Source organism: Petaurus breviceps, unplaced genomic scaffold (assembly GCF_028583685.1).
Source record: "Petaurus breviceps papuanus isolate PSGF00001 unplaced genomic scaffold, PetGlider_PUasm1.0 90792, whole genome shotgun sequence".
In the NCBI taxonomy this organism is placed as follows: domain Eukaryota; kingdom Metazoa; phylum Chordata; class Mammalia; order Diprotodontia; family Petauridae; genus Petaurus; species Petaurus breviceps.
This window is the reverse complement of record NW_027187347.1, coordinates 10414574-10434005: the sequence shown is the minus strand read 5'-3', so window position 1 is coordinate 10434005 and position 19432 is coordinate 10414574. Positions and strand designations below refer to the sequence as shown.

Below are 19432 nucleotides of genomic sequence, written 5' to 3'. Positions count from 1 at the left end.
CTTCACCTTTGCCTCACAAAATGATTGGTCCTTCTCTGGGCTGAAGCTAACCTTTCTACCTGCACAAGCGATCCCATTCCATGCCATCTTGTCCAACAGATTTCCCTCTCTGTCATCCCCATTCTCTTATCTTCAGTCTCTCCCTGTCTATTGGCTACTTCCCTACTGCCTATAAACATAGCCATGCCTCCCCAGTCCTTAAAAAACCCTCAATTGGGGGCGGCCAGGTAGCACAGCGAGTAAGAGCACTGGCCCCAGTGTCGGGATGACCTGGGGAATCGAATCCGGGCTCAGACACTTAGCACCCACCCAGAAACACCTGGCTGTGTAACCTTGAGCAAGTTACTTAACCCCAATTGCTTAAAAAAAAACAAACCCTCAATTGACCCATTTCAACTGTTGTTCTACATCTTCCCTGCCTTTTGTGGCTAAAACTGAGAAGGCTCTCTAGAATAGGAGCCTTCACTTCACACTCTCTTCTTACCCCTCTACAATCTGACTTCTAACTTCATTATTCAACCAAAACTCTTCCTTCCAAACTTACCAGTGTTGTCAAGTCCACCAGCCTTTTCTCCAGCCTCCTTCTTCTTGACTCCTCTGAAACATCTGACACTGTCACTTTCTTCTCCTTGATGCTTGCTCCATGTTTTGTGACACCACAAAATGTCTTGGTTCTCCTCCTACCTATCTGACCCTTCCTTCTTGGTGTCCTCCATCCAAGTCATTCCCGTTAATCTTGGGTGTCTCACAGGGCTCTATCCTGAACCGTCTTCTCCCTTTATACTACTTCCCTTAATCATCTCATCAGCTCCCATGGATTTAATGATCATCTCTGTGCTGATGGTTCTCAGATCTACTTATCCATCCCAGACTGTGTGCTGATCTTCAGTCTCAATCTTCAGCTACCTTTTAAACATTTCAAACTATACAGTTTTAACTATTCTGTAGACAAACAACATGTCCAAAACAGAACTCTTTATCTTTCCCCAAAAACCCTCCTCATTTTCAAACTTCCCTGCTACTATCAAAGGCTCCACCATCCAGTACCCCAGGTTTGCAACCTTGGTGTCATTCTCAGCTCCTGACTCTCTCTTAACCCCCATATACAATCTGTTGCCAAGGCCCAGTGATTTTACCTTTGCAGTGTCTTTCAAACAAATCCCCTTAATCCTCTGATACTGCCACCATTGTGGTGCAGACCCTTATCTCCTCAAACCTAGCCCATTGCAATTGTCAGCTGGTTGTTCTACCTGCCATAAATCTCTCCCTACACCAGCCTATTGTCCATTCAGTCACCAAAATGATTTTCCTATACAGATCTGACCCTGTTATCCTGTACCCCACCCCCTCACTCAATAATCTCCAGTAGCTCCCTATCACCTCCAGAATTAAATATAAAACCTGTTATTCAAAGTCCTTCATGCCTGTCCCCTTCTACCTCTCTAGTCTTTTTTATACTTTTTACCCTACCACATACCCTTTGATCCAGTGACACTGGCCTCCTTCCTGTTTCTCAAACAAAGCACTCTATCTCCTGACTCCAGAAATTTTTATGACTGTCCCCAATGCTTGAAATGTTCTCCCTCCTCGTCTCTACCTCTTGGCTTCCCTGGCTTCTTACCTTGTATTGGAAACCTTTACAATACCTCTTATTTCTCATGCCTCCTTTCTGCTGATTATTTCCTGTTTATCTTGTCTTATCATGTTTGTACATAGTTTTTAGATGTTTTCTCCCCATTAGGTTATGAACTCTTCAAGGACAAGGACTGTCTTTTGCCTTACTATGTATCCCCAGCACTTAGCACAGAATTTGGCATACAGTAGGTCCTTAATAAATGCTTATCAACTCATTTACCTCACCTAAACCTATTATGTCTTCCAATTTCACTATTTTTTGTGGGACCACCATTATAACCTGTCTCCCATGTTCATAATATTTGATCCTTTCCTCTCCATCAACTTCTTATTTCCAAATCAGTTCTTGAATCCTGCAGATTCTACCTCTGAAATGTCCCTTCTGTCATTTGCTCCCTCCTTCCATTTCCACTGCCACTTCTCTAACATAGGTCCTTCTTACCAACCACTAAGAATACTGTAGCTGCCTCCTAACACGTATTCTGCTTCCATTTTCTCCTCCTGTCTTTCATACTGCTGCCAGGATAAACTTTATTAAACACAACTTTTCAGCTCAAAAATTTCCAGTGCTTTCCTATCCAGAACCTCTGGGTAAAGCTTCCAGTCCTTTGTCTGATATTCAAGATCCTAGACAAGCCCCAGGCTCTTTTGCTCTCCTCCATCTTCTCTGTTACCCAACCAAACTGGAGTGCTCTCAGCCACCGAAGATGCCATGCCGTTCACTCTCGTGCCTCCATGCCTTCCATCACTTTGCTCCCAATACCTTCAATAATTCAATAGATGAATTAGTCTCTAGCTTTTAAAGCATAGCTCAATTGCCATCCTTTCTATGAGGGCTTCCCTTCTTCTCCTGGGTCATTAATAGCCTTCCCCTCTAGCCCAACATAACCCTTTGTTTTGTGATTCCATAATGCACTTACCCTATACAGGCATCATGTAGTAATAGTTATCTGTATTTTTTTCTTATTTCCCCTCCTAAACTACAAGGTCCTTAAAGGTAGGAACATTGTTTTAGCTAAGTTTTTTAATTCCATAGCATACACAAAACATATTTAGCAAATGTGTGTTAAATGAATGTTAGAACCAAAAAACAAAGTGACATTTGATTTATTAAGATATTTTTTAGTTTTAAAATATTTTAGAGGAAAAATCCTTAAATTACCAATTTACTGCCAAATATCAGTCACCATATGACACATTCAGACCTAGCACTATGATGGCAATGGGATAATGGACATAATAAAGCTTCTGGGACTTTGTATGTGGAGTTAATCCATCTTATTCTCTTGTGTTCTGTGCCAAAACAAATAATTGCAAGTATTGGTTTTGATTGAATGTGTCCTTTTTTATATGTGAAGGTGATACCACAACTGACTTGGGGACAGATTTGCAATGATCCATCTATGTTCTGTATCCCTTTTGCAACTGTTATTTTAACAACGGCCTGTCCAGGATTAGGGAGATAGAGAAAGCTGACTGGGGTCAGTGGTACAACATAGGAGACAGTGGGATGGAGCTACAAGCATGTGTTCTGTGGCTCCTGAACAAAGCAAAGCCTACTGGCCTAAATGTGTTATCTCATTAGTGTCAAATGAACTGCAATGCATGCTTCCCTTTCAGGTACCTGTGACCTTTTCACAAGAGAAGCCTTCTGGGAATGATGGTTGCATAACCAGTCCTCCTTTATACAACAAGCCCAAGTCTGTCTTTCAAGCACCCATGCAGCAAGCCCCTCAGAACTCACCAGAGCTTCCTCGGTTCAAGGCCCCAAGCTGTGAGTCCTTGCATCAGATTTGCAGCAGTCAGCAATCTAGAGCTCCCAGCCAGAAACCTAGGTCCCCCTACATGAACCATTACCACAACCACCACATTTTCCAGCAACAAGTGATTGAAGAACAAAAGAAGAAACTCCAGGAACAACAGAAAATGATCCTTGAGCTGCAGGAAAACCAGAGGCTAAGGGAGGCAAGGGAAGAGGCAGAACGGGCCACAGCAATAACTGCAGCCCTCACCCGGCTAATGTCAAACCCCAGGGAGGAGAAGATGAAGAAGGGGTGCCACATCATTTCAAAGTATGTCAGATGACTAGGGTACAGCCCACCTAGGCCACTTGATTTTTGACTAGAGGCTGTTTCTGTCTGTAAAATCTCCTCTTTCTTTGGAATTTTTGGGGGAAACAAATGCCCTTGTCTTTTCGTAGAACCTCAGAATTCATGCTTCCTTCCCTGCCTTTTTTTCCTTCTTCCCTCTCTCTGTCCTTCGCTTCTGCTTGGACTGGCACTCGCTTTGAGAAGCCCAGTTAGACTAAGGTAACAGAAGGATATATTGAGTAGGCACAGGTGTATAGTGGAGCTAGATATCTCACCACCTCTAGTTAGCTTCTATGATAGATAAATATACTGTGAAAGAGAAAAATCATAGCTTGCTCTAATTGTTTCTTGGAGGCACTTGGGGTTAAGTGACTTGCCCACGGTTATATAACTAGTAAGTGTCTGAGGCCAGATTTGAACTCAGATCAGGGCCAGCATTCTATCCACTGCACCACCTAGCTGCTCCCAGAATATATTCTAAATGGCATAGTCCCTGGGATATATTACCTGCATCAGTCTATGGACTGAGATCCAGAATAACTCATTTATAATAACTCTACAAACTTCTTGTCCTGTTGAACTATATGGTGACACCAAAATCACTCTAACAACCATTGAAGACTTGAGGCCTGTGCATTTATTCCAGCTTGTATTTATACATAGAACATTTAGGAGATGGTGATGCCCTGAGTTTTGAAATGGGAGATGGGATGCTGTATAACCTCAGCATCCACATCCCTCATTACATAAGTGTATAGGATGGGCCTCCTAATAGTCTCATTACTATTTGGGGTAAAGATTAGCTAGAGTTTACCAAATGCTTTTGGATCATCAGCCCAAAGGGTTTTAGGAGAGCTAATTAGTAAATCTGAATGTGTGTATGTTTTTCTTTGCAGTTCACCTGGTCCTTCCTCTGCGATTGACAGCCCTAAGACTGATTCTCAGAGTTCCCTTTATGCATCCAGAAAGAAGTCAAAGCAGTTGCTAACACCTCACCCCATTCTAAAAGGCAGGGTTCTTTTTTTGTTTTTAACCTCACAGAATGTGTTGACTCAGAGTACTGCTAACTTTTAGGACCTTTTTTTTTGGCTTTTCCAAGTTGACTTTATTTACATTGTTGTAATTATTGTGACTCTCTTGATTCTGCTTTCTTCACTCTATCACTTCACACAAGTCTTCCTATATTTCACAAAATTCTTTGTATTTGTTCTATGTTCATTTTAGCTGTTCTCTCCTGATTGTTCCCTAACTCCCACCTTAGAAGAGCCTTCAGGCCAAAGTCTAAGATTTCAAGAGGCATGTTGGTAGACTGGGGAGAGCACTCACTGCATTTGGAGTCAGAGGTCCTGAGTGTGCTCCTACCTGTGTGACCTTGAGCAAGTATCTTAAATGGTCTTGCCTCAGTTTCCTCATCTGTAAGATGATAGAATTGGACTATAGATGGCCCCTAAGGTTCCTTCCAGTTCTAGATCTATGAGAATTTAATTTTAATTTACCTGGCTCTCGTGTTCCCATCCACAGAGGTCAGAATACTTAAGATGGAAAGGGACAGCTCAGTAGGATGATACAAGGCTGAGAATCATATCATAGAATCAAAACACATTAATTTGACAAGTCTCACCTCCCTCACTTATTGAAGCCTTGTGATTTTCCATGGGTCACTTAACCTCCTCCCAGAGTTCGGGAATTTGTAGGATCTTGTCAGACCAGTTCTGGTAACCCTTGATACCCTCAGAAACCACTGGTAAACTTTAATATATAATTTTTTGACCAATATCACATTTTTGTAATAAATTTATAACTACAAAATGCTACATTTATGCAAATGAGAATACCTTCAGTACCTACATAGATAAAAACTGGTCAAGATTGGCATTGTACCAAAATCAACCCTATCAATCAGGTTATTATGATTGTCAAAATTAGGCCCTTACAGGATTTTATATTTTGCAAAGTTCTGGGGCTTCACATGGGCATTCTGTGATTATGTTATGGTTGGGCTGACCACTTGCTGATTGGGGCAACTAGATGGCTCAGTGGATAAAATGCCAGGCCTGGAGTCAGGAAGACCTGAGCTCAAATCTGTCTTCAGACACTTACTAGCTGTGTGACCCCAGGCAAGTCACTTAACCCTGTTTGCCTCATTTTCCTCAACTATAAAAGGAGCTAAAGGAGGAAATAGTAAACCACTCCAGTATCTTTCCCAAGAAAACCCCAAATGGGGTCATAAAGAGTCAGATATGACTGAAATGATTGAACAAGAGGAGCCTTACAGGATTTTTTTTTTTTAATTCTGGGGCTTCAGATGGGCATTCTATGATTATGTAGTTATTGGGCTACAGATTTTTAAACATTGTTACAGTGTTAAAATCATGACAGGAGTTGTGGGAAGTCTTTCCAATGTGATTCCTTGACTTCCTTCCACTCTCGGTCCATTTTACTCTGAGTAATTAGGAAGTATCTGGTTGAGCCCTTTGGGAATACAGAAACTCTTTATATGGATTTTTTAAAAAGTATTGTTTCAAGAGATAGCATCTTTTTAGTATTTTGGAACCAGAGCAGCTTTTTAAGAGTAGCCCTCTATTTTTAGCTCAAGATAGAAGGGAAGAGAGAGCACATTATTAGCTTTCTAATGGCTCACTTTTCTCATGTCATAAATTTGCTTACTCAAAAAAAGTTCTTCTTGGGGCGGCTAGGTGGCACAGCGAATAGAGAACCAGCCCTGGTGTCAGGAGAACCCGAGTTAAAATCCGGCCTCAGACATTTAACACACACCCAAAAAACTATCCGTGTGACCTTGGGCAAGTCACTTAACCTACAACTACCCTCCAAAAAGCAAAAAAAAGTTCTTTTTTACCTCAGTCTGGAGCAGCATCCCCATCCCTCCTTTAGAAAAATAGGTGCTCACTCTGAATTTATTTATCTGTGTCTAGACCAGTGTGGTATTGGCCTGTAAATCTTCCCACCATGTAGTACAGATTGGAATTTTTGATCACCCTTAAAGGCAGAACCAGAAATGCTCTGTGTACCAGGTGAGGGCTTTTTTGTTTTGTTTTGTTTTTTGCTTATTTTTAACTGTCACTGGGACTTATTCCACCAAACTTATGGCAGAATCTCATTTCTAATACTCTTTTATTGGTGGCATGGCCAGAGAAACTGAAATCTGCTGTCAACTGGCAGAGGTGAAGAGTATCTGGAGCTCCCCCCTCGTACCATGAAAGCCTAATTGATGACAGATTTCTGTTAGCAGAGCTTCTTACACGTTTTAGTTTTTTGGCTAGATATTTAGTAGACTGGCAAGAAGTTGAGACCAACAGTCAACATCTTTCAGATGCCAGTTTTCTAAATGTCTGGTACAGTTCCATTCCCTGCACCCATCTGGGCAATCTGAAACTTAAAGTTGGATTAAAATATTACTTTCATGACCCCAAAGTTCTCTCTCTTTCTCTCCCTCTCCTTCTCCCTCTTCCTATCTCCCCCCCTCAACTCTGCCCCCCACCCCTGCCCCACACACACGCACACACGTTTTAGGATCTCATCAGATAAGTTCTGGTAACCCTTCATTCCTACTGAAATCACCAATAAATTTTTGCCATACACACGTGGACATAGTCACTATAATTATGTGCATATTGAGAAGAACAGTTAGCAAGCTCACTAGTTGGGGATTTGAGGGATGAGGTGGAGTATAGGCTTCTAGTTGTTTCTATGTGTTGTAGTCATTTTGTTTAATTGAATCTATCTCTCTTGATCAGAGATATTACCACATGAAAATGGCAGACCCAATATGAGAAAAAGGCCAGTAAAAATCAAAGGTACTTGTGAAAACATAAATATATTTTATTTGTGCAAGACCTATAATTAAGTTGCAAACTCTTATTGTAACCATTAATGAAATTTACACAGGAAAACAATACATTTTTCTAATTGGGTTTTTGTTTTTGCTTTTTTGGAGGGCAGTTGGGGTCAAGTAACTTGCCCAAGGTCACACAGCTAGTTTTTTTTGTGTTAAGTGTCTGAGGTCAAATCTGAACTCAGGTCTTCCTGACTCCGGGCCGTCGCTCTACTCACTGCGCCACCTAGCTGTCCCCATTTTTCTAATTGTTATTCCCTAGCACAGATGTATATAAAAATGTATACAAATGTGTGTTTGTAATACATATATATTACATACACACATACTTAACACCTAAGAAATCTGAAGAGAGAAGTATCTCTTATAATGTAAAGTGGAGGCCTTTATTTTGCATTATCCTTCAGGTATGAAATGCTGAAATTCCTTGTTACTATTTTCCAGCCATGGAGGAAAGAGCTGCTCAGAGGAGTGAACGTAAGAAAATCTTAGCAGAGATCAAGAAAAAACAAGAAGAAGAAAAATTGGTAATAAATATAGAAGACTACTTGAGACAATGAAAGGCATTTGTAGAGTTTGTTGGTTTGGTTTTTTTTGTTTGTTTTTAAATAAAAACAGCTTTGCTTATCAAGCTTTTAGGGACAATGCTATTTAGGCTGACTTTGGAAATAAAACCTTGCTTAGAAACAAGGTAATAACATATTGGCCAAATAGAAAAGATTGCTAATTCCACTAATTTTGTTAATAATAAAGTGTACCTTAGGTAGGAGGAATCTCCTAAAACAGTGTTAGGAAATTTGAGGAATGTAATTTATAAGATTGTATTAGTTAGCACGTTATAGCTAAGCACACACAGGTTAAGAACCCCTGATATAAGGAATTTCCTCTACCACAATCTAGTAGAAGGGTGATTACTAGACATATCTTGGTGCTGTGAGCCAAGGGAGGCCTGTAATAAGAAAGCCTATGTATGTGCCAAGAAAAAAAAGAACTACAATTATAGAAAAGTTTCTTGGTGAAATGAAATGATAATGATAGGCTGACAAATTTAGAATAAGTAATAACTACACATCATTGAAAACCACAGTCTCCAAAAAATTAAAGTTGTCAGTCACCAAAGGGCAGTGGACAGGGGTATAGTGGGCACAAATAGGTTGTAGCACATCATGAAGAATTGTGGGATTGAAGAATTGTAAAAGATGTTGTCAGAGGAATAAGTAACCAAAAAAGATCATTTACTGAGAGCCACAGAAATATCAGGGAAACCCTGCGTGTACAATTGGCCTCCGTGTAGTGTTAGTGATCTGTGGCCCCCAGCACACTAGATTTGTTTTGGAGGAATTGCCTTATGGATGACACAACATATCTCCTTAAATATATAGTATATAAGTCAGATTCTGAAAATGATAGGTAAATGTCATGAAAGTGGATAGTTTATGACCAAAAATTAATTGTCTACCCAAGAGCAGAAATTGAACCTTTCTGAAAGAAATCCACTTTCACCCCCATCATGACATTAAACATATCACTTTTTTACTCCCTTTGTATTAAGTAGGTTTCTTAGGTTTCTTTTAGTTCTAAATCTTATTATAATTCTATGAGTACAGGTTTCTCTCACAGATAGTGTTTATCTTGGTGGACAAGAAGCAGGGAAAGGATTTTTCTAATCTAATCCAATTTCTTTGCAAAAGTCACAGGTAAAAATTTAGGGAATTTGGTTCCTTCTACGTATTTTTCCATAGGCTCAATTGAAGGCTCAAGAGGAGGCACGTCAGAGAAAAGAAGCAGAAGAAAAAGAGATCCAACTGGAAAAGAGGCGAGAAGAAAAGAGACTGAAGAAAATGGTGAGTAGTCACTAAGTATTTATTGAGGACTACTGTGTCCTCATAGAATCAGTATAACATACAAGCAATGAAGAACTTCAAAGAAGAATAGGAGTAAAAGATGTCATCAGAAAAATGTGTGATAGGAAGAGAAGAGGGATGGTTCCATGGCAAGGGTGAAAGCAGAAACCATAGAGAGCTCATTGTGTTCCAACACAATGTCAGGAAATGTAGGGGAAGGCTGCCAGCACCCTGAATGGAGCTACAGTACATTTCTCACTTATATACGTGTTGTAAAGCCCCCAGTAGAGTGTTTGTTACTTGAAAACAGCAACTTTTCATTTTTGTCTTTGCATTTGCAGTGCCTAGGAACAATGCCCTGGAACACAGTAACCACTTAATAAATTGACGAATTAAATTGGATTAAAGAGGCCATATTATTATTCTTATAGAGACGTACCAGTTCTGTAGAGTTGTTTTTTTTTTTAATCCGACTTGTAGTTGATATATTTCCTGTAAATCTTTCTTTTTCAAAACCTGGATTTTTTTTTCCTTTTAAATTTAGCCTTTTGTCTAGCACCTTTTAGTAGTACAGATATCACTTTAAATAAAACCAACCCAACTTTAACTTTTTTTCCTCTTTATTTTTTCTTAGTTACATGTAAAATAAATTTTTAGTATTAGTTTTTAAAAATTTTGAATTCCATATTCTGTCTCCCTTCCTCTTCTTCCCCCCTCTTGAGAATATAAGCAGTTTGATAGGGATTATACATATAAAATCCTGCAAAACATATTTCCATGTTAGCCATGTTGAAAAAAAAAACCCCAGACCAAAAAAAAACAAAAACTACCCAAGAAAAACAAAGAAAGTGAAAAAAGTATGTTTCGATCAGCATTCAGACTTCATCAGTTCTTTCTCTGGAAGAGGATAGCATTGTTCCTAAGTCCTTCAAAATTGTCTTGGATCATTGCATTATTCAGAGTAGCTAAGTCATCCACAGTTGATATCATACAATATTGCTGTTAGTGTGTACAATGTTCTCCTGGTTCTGTTCATCTCATTTTGCATCATATAATTCTTCCCAGATTCTTCTGAAAGCATCCTATTCATAATTTCTTATAGCACAATAGTATTCCATTACATTCATATACCACAACTTATTCAGCCATTCCCCAGCTTATGGGCATCCCCTCAATTTCTTTGGCACCACTAAAAGACTGCTATAAATATTTTGGTATATAAATGTCCTTTTCCCCTATCCCTTGATCTCTTTGGGGTATAGACCTAGTAGTAGTATTGCTGGACTAAAGGGTATAAACAGTTTTAAAGCCCTTTGAGCATAGTTTCAAATTGCTCCCCAGAATGGTTGAATCAGTTCACAACTCTACCAAACAGTGTATTAGTGTCCCACTTTTTCCACATTCCCTCCAACATTTGTCATTTTCCTGTCTGTCATATATATAAACCAATCTGATAGGTGTGCGTTGGTACCTCAGAATTGTTTTATTTGCATTTCTCTAATTAGTAGTGATTTAGAACATTTTTTAATATGATAATGGATAGCTTTGATTTCTTCTTGCAAAAACTACCTCTTCATGCCCTTTGACCATTTATGACTTGGGGAATGACTTGTATTCTTATAAATTTGACTCTGTTCTCTATATATTTGAGAAATGAGGCCTTTATCAGAGAAACTTGCTGTAAAAACTTTTTCCCAGTTTCCTGCTTTCCTTCTAATCTTGGTTGCATTGGTTTTGTTTATGTAAAACCTTTTTAATTTAATGTAATCAGAATTATCCATTTTATTTCTTGTAATGCTGTCTATCTCGTTTGGTCATAAATTCTTCCCTTATCCATAGATCTAAAAGGTAAAGTTTTCCATGTTTCCCCAATTTGCTTATGATATCTACCCTTTATGTCTAAATTATTTATCCATTTTTGACCTTATCTTGGTATATGGTATGAAATGTTGGTCTTTACCCAGTTTCTACCAAATTGCTTTCCAGCTTTCATAGCAATTTTTGCTAAATAGTGAGTTCCTCTTCCAAAATCTTGGATCTTTGGGTTTATTAAACACTAGATGATTATGGTCATTTACTACTGTGTAATGTGTACCTAATCTTTTCCACTGATCTATCACTCTATATCCTAGCCAGTACCAGATTGTTTTCATGGCTACTTCTTTGTAGTAGTTTGAGATCTGGTACTGCTAGGCCACCTTCCTTCACATTTTTTTCCATTTATTCCTTTGATATTCTCTGCCTTTTGTTCTTCCAGATGAATTTCGTTATTATTTTTTCTAACTCTATAAAATAATTTTTGGTAGTTTGGTATGGCACTAAATTAGTTTAGTTAGAATTGTCATTTTTATTATATTGGGTCAGCCCACCCATGAATAATTAATTCTCCAGTTGTTTAAATTTAACTTTATTGGAGTAAAAAGTGTTTTTTAATTGTCTTTATATAGTTGCTAGGTTTGTCTTGGCAGGTAGACTCTCAAGTCTTTCTATTGTCTGTAGTTATTTCAAATGGAATTTCTCTTTCTGTCTTTTCCTGCTGGACTTTGTTGGTAATATATAGAAACACTGTTGATTTATGTAGGTTTATTTTATATCCTGCAACTTTTACTGAATCAACTCTAACTTTAAAACTATATGTCATTGAATACCTTATTACTAGTTACACTTCCAAGAGTGTGACTTTTCCAATTGTATGCATGGGTTGTAGGGAAGCTTCTTTGATGAAGTAATTGCAAAGCAAATGGGTTTTTATCACAATTGGTCCTGGCCCAGGGTTTATGTTTTCCCAAACACCACTCTAGCAGAACCAAATTTTGTGCCCCAAATTAATTAATTCCTTGACCATTTTCCCCATAATATTAGGGTCTGTGAAATATAAATATGCAAAAGGAGCCTTCATTTGCTTATGGTGTTTGCTGAATAATTGAGACTAGAGAAAACCCTGTATAGCTATATAGCTTTTTGACCAAACTGACATGTTCTGTGAGTATTCCTTGGATCTACCACCTTAGTTCAGAAAACCTTTTTACCTTCCTACACTGGTATGATACTGCTTCTGCTGGAACCCATGAAGTTCACGTTGACAAATCAGTATCAATTATAATTTGGAAGACATAAAAATAAACAAGGTCAGGTTTTGATGTCTAAATGCAGGGGGAATAAATGTTTTTTTTTTCTATCCCCTTTGGTGCCTTTTAGAATTAAATGAATGTTATAAAGTGAAGAGAAGAGCCCCAAAATGCTTCCATGATCATTGTATTCTAATTGTCATATGCCCAGGTGAAAATCATTGTCCCAGGAGTGGCTAGGTGGTTCAGTGAATAGAACACCAGCCCTGGAGTCAGGAGGACCTGAGTTCAAATCTGACCTCAGACACTTAATACTTAATAGCCTTATGACCTTGGGCAAGTCACTTAACCCCAATTGCCCTCCAAAAAGCAGCAAATAAATAAATAAAGCCAACAATAACCCTCTTCTCCAAAAAAAAAAAAAGACAAAGTAAAACAACACCAAGCTTCCCTCCCCAAAGGGGAACCCCAAAAATGTGCATGGGGAGTTTCTATTCTACAGTGAATAGAGCACTGGCCCTGGAGTCAGGAGGACCTGAATTCAAATTCCGCCTCAGACACTTAACACTTACTAGCCATGTGACCTTGGACAAGTCACTTAACCCCAATTGCCCTGCCTTCCCCCTCAAAAAAGCAAAAAAAAAAAAAATTTATCATCCCTGGCTGCTTTTCCCATTCAAGCCCACCCTTCACCCTCTTGTGCCCCATGCAGCTGCTGTGTCTGCTTAAGAGTCAGCCTCTGTCGTTAATCTTTATTCTAGAACTCTTCTGTCACTCTCCATCTTCTGGTGATCACAGCCCCTGCCTCCCAGTGCTGGATACTCTTTCTCTTATGATGTCCCCCAAAGGAGGAGGCTGCACTCTCCTTACTTCACTTGACCATCTGTAGCCCTTGGTTGCTTTTTGTCACTCAGCAACTTCTCCTTTATGGTTCACTCCATCCTTCTATGTAATGACCTAACCGTTACTCCTGTTGCTGCCACCTGTTTGCCTCCAAGTCACCTTTCTTTTTCAAAGAATTGAGTACCTTTGGTTACAGCCTTCCTCTCCATGTCAACAAGCACTTAAAAAACCCTCATCTATATATACTTCTTCAGTTTCTATGACCTGCATCGGGGATGTGCCAGGGCTCTACCAATTGTCAAATTTTCAGTGTGAGCATTTACACGTCAGAAATCAGCAAACTACAAATCAGGACTTGGTTGATTATTTTGTTGACTGTCCAGACTTAAGGTAGTGATGGGAGAAATGTTAATAATTGCAGATCAAACTTAGAATTATATTGGGCACACTTTGGGGAGGGGATAGAGACAATTATTAAACATTTACCAGTACATTTTAACTCTACCTCCGCCACCCATGAGAATAGTCACACTTTTGATCTCACTATTAGCCATAACTGATACTTCTATGATTTTAAACTATAAGAATATCCTTCTCTGTTCTGTTCTCCTGTGCTGCTTCAGTGCCTTACTTCTTTTCCTCCCTGTGACCTCTAGTCCCTCCCTCTGTCTCTGTTCTTCCAGTCTGTCACCTCTGCTCTGGTCTCACTTTCTTGCCTCACTTTCTCTCCTACTTCTACTCCATGCTTGACTACTTCCTCTTAAGTCTCCTTTGCTATCCCTTTAGGTGTAAGTATTCTTCAAGACCCTGTTCTGGGCCCTCTTCTCTTTCCATGATGTCTCCCTGTTGAGGCCATCCAGTTCTGTGGATTGATGACCCCCAGATCTATAGATCCAGCCCTCATCTACCTTCTGAACTCTAGTGCCATGTCACCTTCACCATCCACATGCCACATATCATTATCTGGATGTCCCAGGGGCATTCCAAACTTCACATGACTAAAACAAAACTGCTTTTCTCCCCGTCGCACTAAACTCACCTTGTCTCCAAGTATAGCTGTTTATTTTAAGGGCATCACCGTTATCTCAATCATACTGGTTTGTAATCTCAGAATTGTCTTTGGCTCTTTTCTTCTCCTCACCTTGTGTCTAGTCAATTGCTAAGTTTTATAGATTCGACCTTTACAACCTCTCTCATACACACATACACATACACACACGTACATATACATACACACACATATATGATATGCCCAGCTGTTCTCCATTCACATGGCCATTACCCTAATTCAGAGCCTCATCATTCCTTACCTTGATTGTTGTGACAGCCTCTGAACTGATCTCTCCCCTCTCCAGCCCATCCTTCACATAGCTGCTAAAATAATCTTCCTTGCTGTGCCCAAAGGGCTATAAAACTGTGCATACCCTTTGATCCAGCAATACACTACTAAGGTCTGTATCTCAGAGAGATCATATAAAAGGGAAAAAGACCCACTTGTACAAAAATACTTATAGCAGCTCTTTTTGTGGTGGAAAAGAATTGGAAATTGAGGGGATGCTCATCAATTGGGGAATGGTTGAACAAGTGGCATATGAATGTAGTGGAATACTATTGTGCTGTAAGAAATGAGGATCAAGAAGATTTCTGAAAAAGCTGTAAAGACTTATATGAATTGATGCTGAGTGAAGTGAACAGAACCAGGAGAACATTGTACACAGTAACAACATTGCACAATGATCAACTTTGATAGACTTAGCTCTTCTCAGCAATACAATGATCTAAGACAATTCCAAAAGACTCATGTTGGAAAATACTATCCTCTTCTAGAGAAAGAACAATGGTGTCTGAATGCAGATTGAAATATACTATTTTCTCTTTTTTTTTTTTCCTTTCTCGTGGTTTTTCTCTCTTGTTCTGATTCTTCCTTCACAACATGACTAATGTGGAAATATGTTAAATATGATTGTACATATATAGCCTAAATCAGATTGCTTGCTGTCATGGGGAGGTGGAGGAGAGGAAGGGAAGGAGGGAGAAAAAAAATTGGAATTCAAAATCTTATAAAAGCGGATGTTGAAAACTATCTTTACATGTAATTGGAAAAAATAAAATAATCTTCCTAAAGCACTGATTGGACCGTATAACCTTCCAGTTTAGAAGGCTTCAGTAGCTTTACTGCATGACCTCTAGAGTAAATTGAAACTCCTTAGCTTAGCACTTCAGGGTCTCTACAGCCTGGCGCCGTCCATCTCACCTTTGGAACCATGTTTCATATTATTCCTCTTCATGCATTTTGTGCTCTACTCAAGCTGTGCTATTTGCTTCTCAGACTTCTCATTCTGCCTTTCACTCCCATGCATTCGCACAAGTCATCCCTCCTGTTTGTGATGTGTTCCAACCTTAACTCTGACTTTGAGAATAATCCTTGTTTTCCTCCAAGTCTCAGCTCTAGTGTCCTCTCTTATGTGAATTTTCCCGATTTCCCCCACACACACACCTTCCAGTACTCTCTTCTTCCAGTTATTTTTCTTTACAAATATATGTATGTCTATTTGTATATTTACTATACATAATAAAATGTTAAGTCCTTCCTTGAAGGTAGGGACTATTTCACTTTTATCTTGGATACTCAGCAATTAACCCAGTGTCTTGTATATAGTAATAAAGCTTAATAAAACTTTGTTGAATTAAATTGAAAATTTAAGACAAAGAACATAATAAAATGACATTTCTTCTTAACTTTAGTTAATCAGAAAATTTAATTGACCCTCATATAACCTTAAAACTTAGTAAATTAGAATATCCCATTCCTCAAGCAATCCAGCTAAGTGAAGTTTAGGGCTAACATGCTTTCAGCTTTTCTGTCACGTACACCATATAAATAAATACGCAGCATTGTTACAGCTGCTAACCTTTTCTCACAGGATCCTAGTCAATAACTTGTACCAGACGGACAGGTAAAAAGCCCCAAGTCATAATTAATTAAACTCTGAAACTTAAAATCCTTATCAGTGGTGATTCTTTTGGTAGATTTTACTTTCATGCTCGGCTTGTAGCCGTAGGATTCTTCACAAACCCTTCCCACCCCACCCTACAAAATCATACAGTACAAATTCTTCTGTGTAGTACACTTAATTCAGAAACATCTCTGTCTAGAATGGCATACTTAAATACAGGTGGTGAAATAGAGTTTTTGACTTGGAATCAGAAATCCTGCCTCAGTCACTAATTATCTGTGACCCTGGGCAAGTCATTTAACCTCCGTCTGCCTGAGTTTCCTCACCTGGAAATTGAGGGTAATAATAACACCTGCTTCCCAGGCAGGAGTGTGCTAAGGCCGCCCCCCCACCCATTAGGGAGCTGATTATTGAATATTCAGTATGAGCATTTACACCTCAGAGATCAACAAACACTACAAATCAGAGCTCGATTTATTGTTTTGTTGACTATCTAGATGTAAGAAAGTGACGGAGAAAACGTTAATAATGCATAATAAACTTAAAAGTGTGTCAGGAGTACATTTCCCCTGCCAGGGAACCAGCTGAAGATTTACAAGCATACCCCTGCTCCCAGAGTTGCTGTGAGAGTGAAATTAGATAATATATTTAAAGTGTTTGGCAAACTCTAAAGTGCTATGTAAATGAAAGCTATTTTTACTACTACTACTACTACTACTACTACTACTACTACTACTACTACTACTACTACTACTGCTACTGCTACTACTACTACTACTACTACTACTGCTACTGCTACTACTACTACTGCTACTACTACTACTGCTACTGCTACTACTACTACTGCTACTGCTACTACTACTACTACTGCTACTACTATGACGACAACGACGCTCTAACGTTATTACTATTATTACCAATTACTGTTAATTATTATTGATGTTACTACTATGCTCTGTCATCATCGTCATCGTTACTACCCCAGCCTCCTTAAGAAAGGAGCTATTCATTTGAACACGGTGAGGCTTCCATTTGATGGCCACAGCATTCTAATCTTTATCACTTACTCTTTCTAGGGAATGAGTTAAACAAACAGTGGGGACATGCACCCACAGGCATAAGGACTTTTTGCTTTGTCACTGAAACTTCTGCTTCCCCTGAAGGGCTTATTGGCTCTGTCAGATTCCCTTTTGTTATTTTATCTTTGTAGATAAAGAAATTTAAATTTATCTCACTTTCCCAGTCCTCCCTCCCTCCCCTCCATCTTCTCCTTTAGAAGGAGAAGCCCTTGTAAGGCCTTTTTGGATGGGTCTGACTCTCCTCTACCGAGTGTTGCTACTGGAAGGACCGTCCAGATTGCCAGAGGCTCTGGAGGAGCGTGCTTGTCCTCTCTGCCTGCTGGGCTCAGTTCATTTCATCTTTCAGCCTCACAGAATGCCGAACACCCCCCCCCCTCCTCCCCACTGTTTTCAGAGCTTGGCCAGAGTGGTTCTGATGGGAGGCCAGAGGTGACCAGGCTTTTTGTTCGCTTGTCCCCCACAGGGACTCGTGTTCCTCATGTCCCTTTTATCGCTCAGATGAAGAGGGGAGGACTTAGGAGAGCCCCAGCCTGCCAGCCCTCTCTGACTACAGGCCCAGCGTGAGGAGCGGGAGAGCCTGGCCAGAACAGCCCCCCCTTCCCCCCCCCCCCCCCCCATCGTGGCTCTTCTGCCACGGGGTCAGGCGCAGGGGAGACCTTTGTTCTTGTCTCCACCAGCACGGCCCGGGGGCATCCCAGGGGCTCAGAACCGGGCTGGCTTGTGTCACTTGCTGGGATGCTTTTAGCCCTTAAGGTTTTTGAGAAGCTGTTTTCTGTTTTTAGAGTAGAAAGGAAGGGCTGGTCTCTCTGCAGGCCGTGTGGTGGCATTCAACTGTCGGCCCGTGGGCCCTTTACTAGGAGTGATCAAACACTGCCCTTGCTGCCTGTCATTCAGAAAGGCTCCCCACGGGCCCAGGCAGGCAAGCCTGGTGTCCTGAGGGCTCTGTATGCAAACGCGTGTGTGTGTGCGTACACATGTGTGCATGTGCATGAGCTGGCTCAGGCAGGAACAAGGCCTGTGAGGGCCCTGCATCCACACGCGTGTGCGTGTGTGTGCATGAGCTCCCCCCCCCTCCCCCCCGGCTGCAGCAGGAACAAGGCCTGTGCCCCCTGGTGGAGGGGGGGAGAGGAGGGCTGGGGCCTATGTATATATCACCCTGCCCCAATGCCTTCCTATTCCTGGCTTTGATGAAGCCTCTGGGGGGTGAAGGAGGAGAGGAGGAAGGAGGCAGGTCCATCTAGAGCGGCCCAGGAGGCCTGCAGGTGACCAGGGACCCCTCCCCACTGCCCTGGTGTGGCCAGACAGGTCAAGGGTGGACCTCCTTTTCAAGGCTGCCTGCATCCTGCTTGGGGGGGGGGGGGGGGTTGTGGGGGGTGGAGCCCACCACTGGGCCACACTGCTCTCTGGGTGCCCAGATCTCCCTGCTGGGAGCCAGGCCCCCTCCCACCACACTAAAGCCTTAGGGTTCCTTCTTTCCCCAGAGGGAGCTAGAGAAGCAGAGGAGGGCCAAGAGGAACCAGCAGCTCCAGGCCAAGGCCAAGGCCCTCTATGAGCGGACCCTGCTGAGGGAGAAGGGCCTGGAGCCCTGGAAGAGACTCCTGAGTCAGAGCAAGTACAACATGGAGGTGAGAGGACCCCACCCCCCCAAGCCAGGCAGCCCCCTCCAGAACAGGGCTCCTTCACAGGGGCTGGGAACTGGGATGGGGAAAAACCATGGAGGGAAGGGTGGATAGGGAGATAGATAGATAGATAGATAGATAGATAGATAGATAGATAGATAGATAGATAGATAGATAGATAGATAGATGGATGGATGTTTTTGTTTTTTGGAGGGCAGTTGGGGTCAAGTGACTTGCCCAAGGTCACACGGCTAGTTTTTGTGTTAAGTGTCTGAGGCTGGATTTGAACTCAGGTCCTCCTGACTCCAGGGCCAGTGTTCTATTCACTGCACCACCTAGCTACTCTGATAAATGATGAATAGATTGATCGATAGATCAATAGATGGATGGATGGATGGATAGATAGATAGATAGATAGATAGATAGATAGATAGATAGATAGAT

At 40.8% G+C, this 19432-nt stretch overlaps 1 protein-coding gene across 1 annotated transcript in view; it reads left to right on the top strand.

Annotated features, from left to right (window-relative positions):
* Positions 1–19432, top strand: part of CCDC191 (coiled-coil domain containing 191) — a 100560-nt gene that overhangs the window by 67586 nt on the left and 13542 nt on the right. The window contains exons 10-14 of the mRNA XM_069069908.1: positions 3256–3707; positions 4622–4734; positions 8023–8105; positions 9321–9422; positions 18851–18994. Of these exons, the coding sequence (XP_068926009.1) occupies positions 3256–3707; positions 4622–4734; positions 8023–8105; positions 9321–9422; positions 18851–18994 (894 nt within the window). The remainder of the gene's footprint in view (positions 1–3255; positions 3708–4621; positions 4735–8022; positions 8106–9320; positions 9423–18850; positions 18995–19432) is intronic.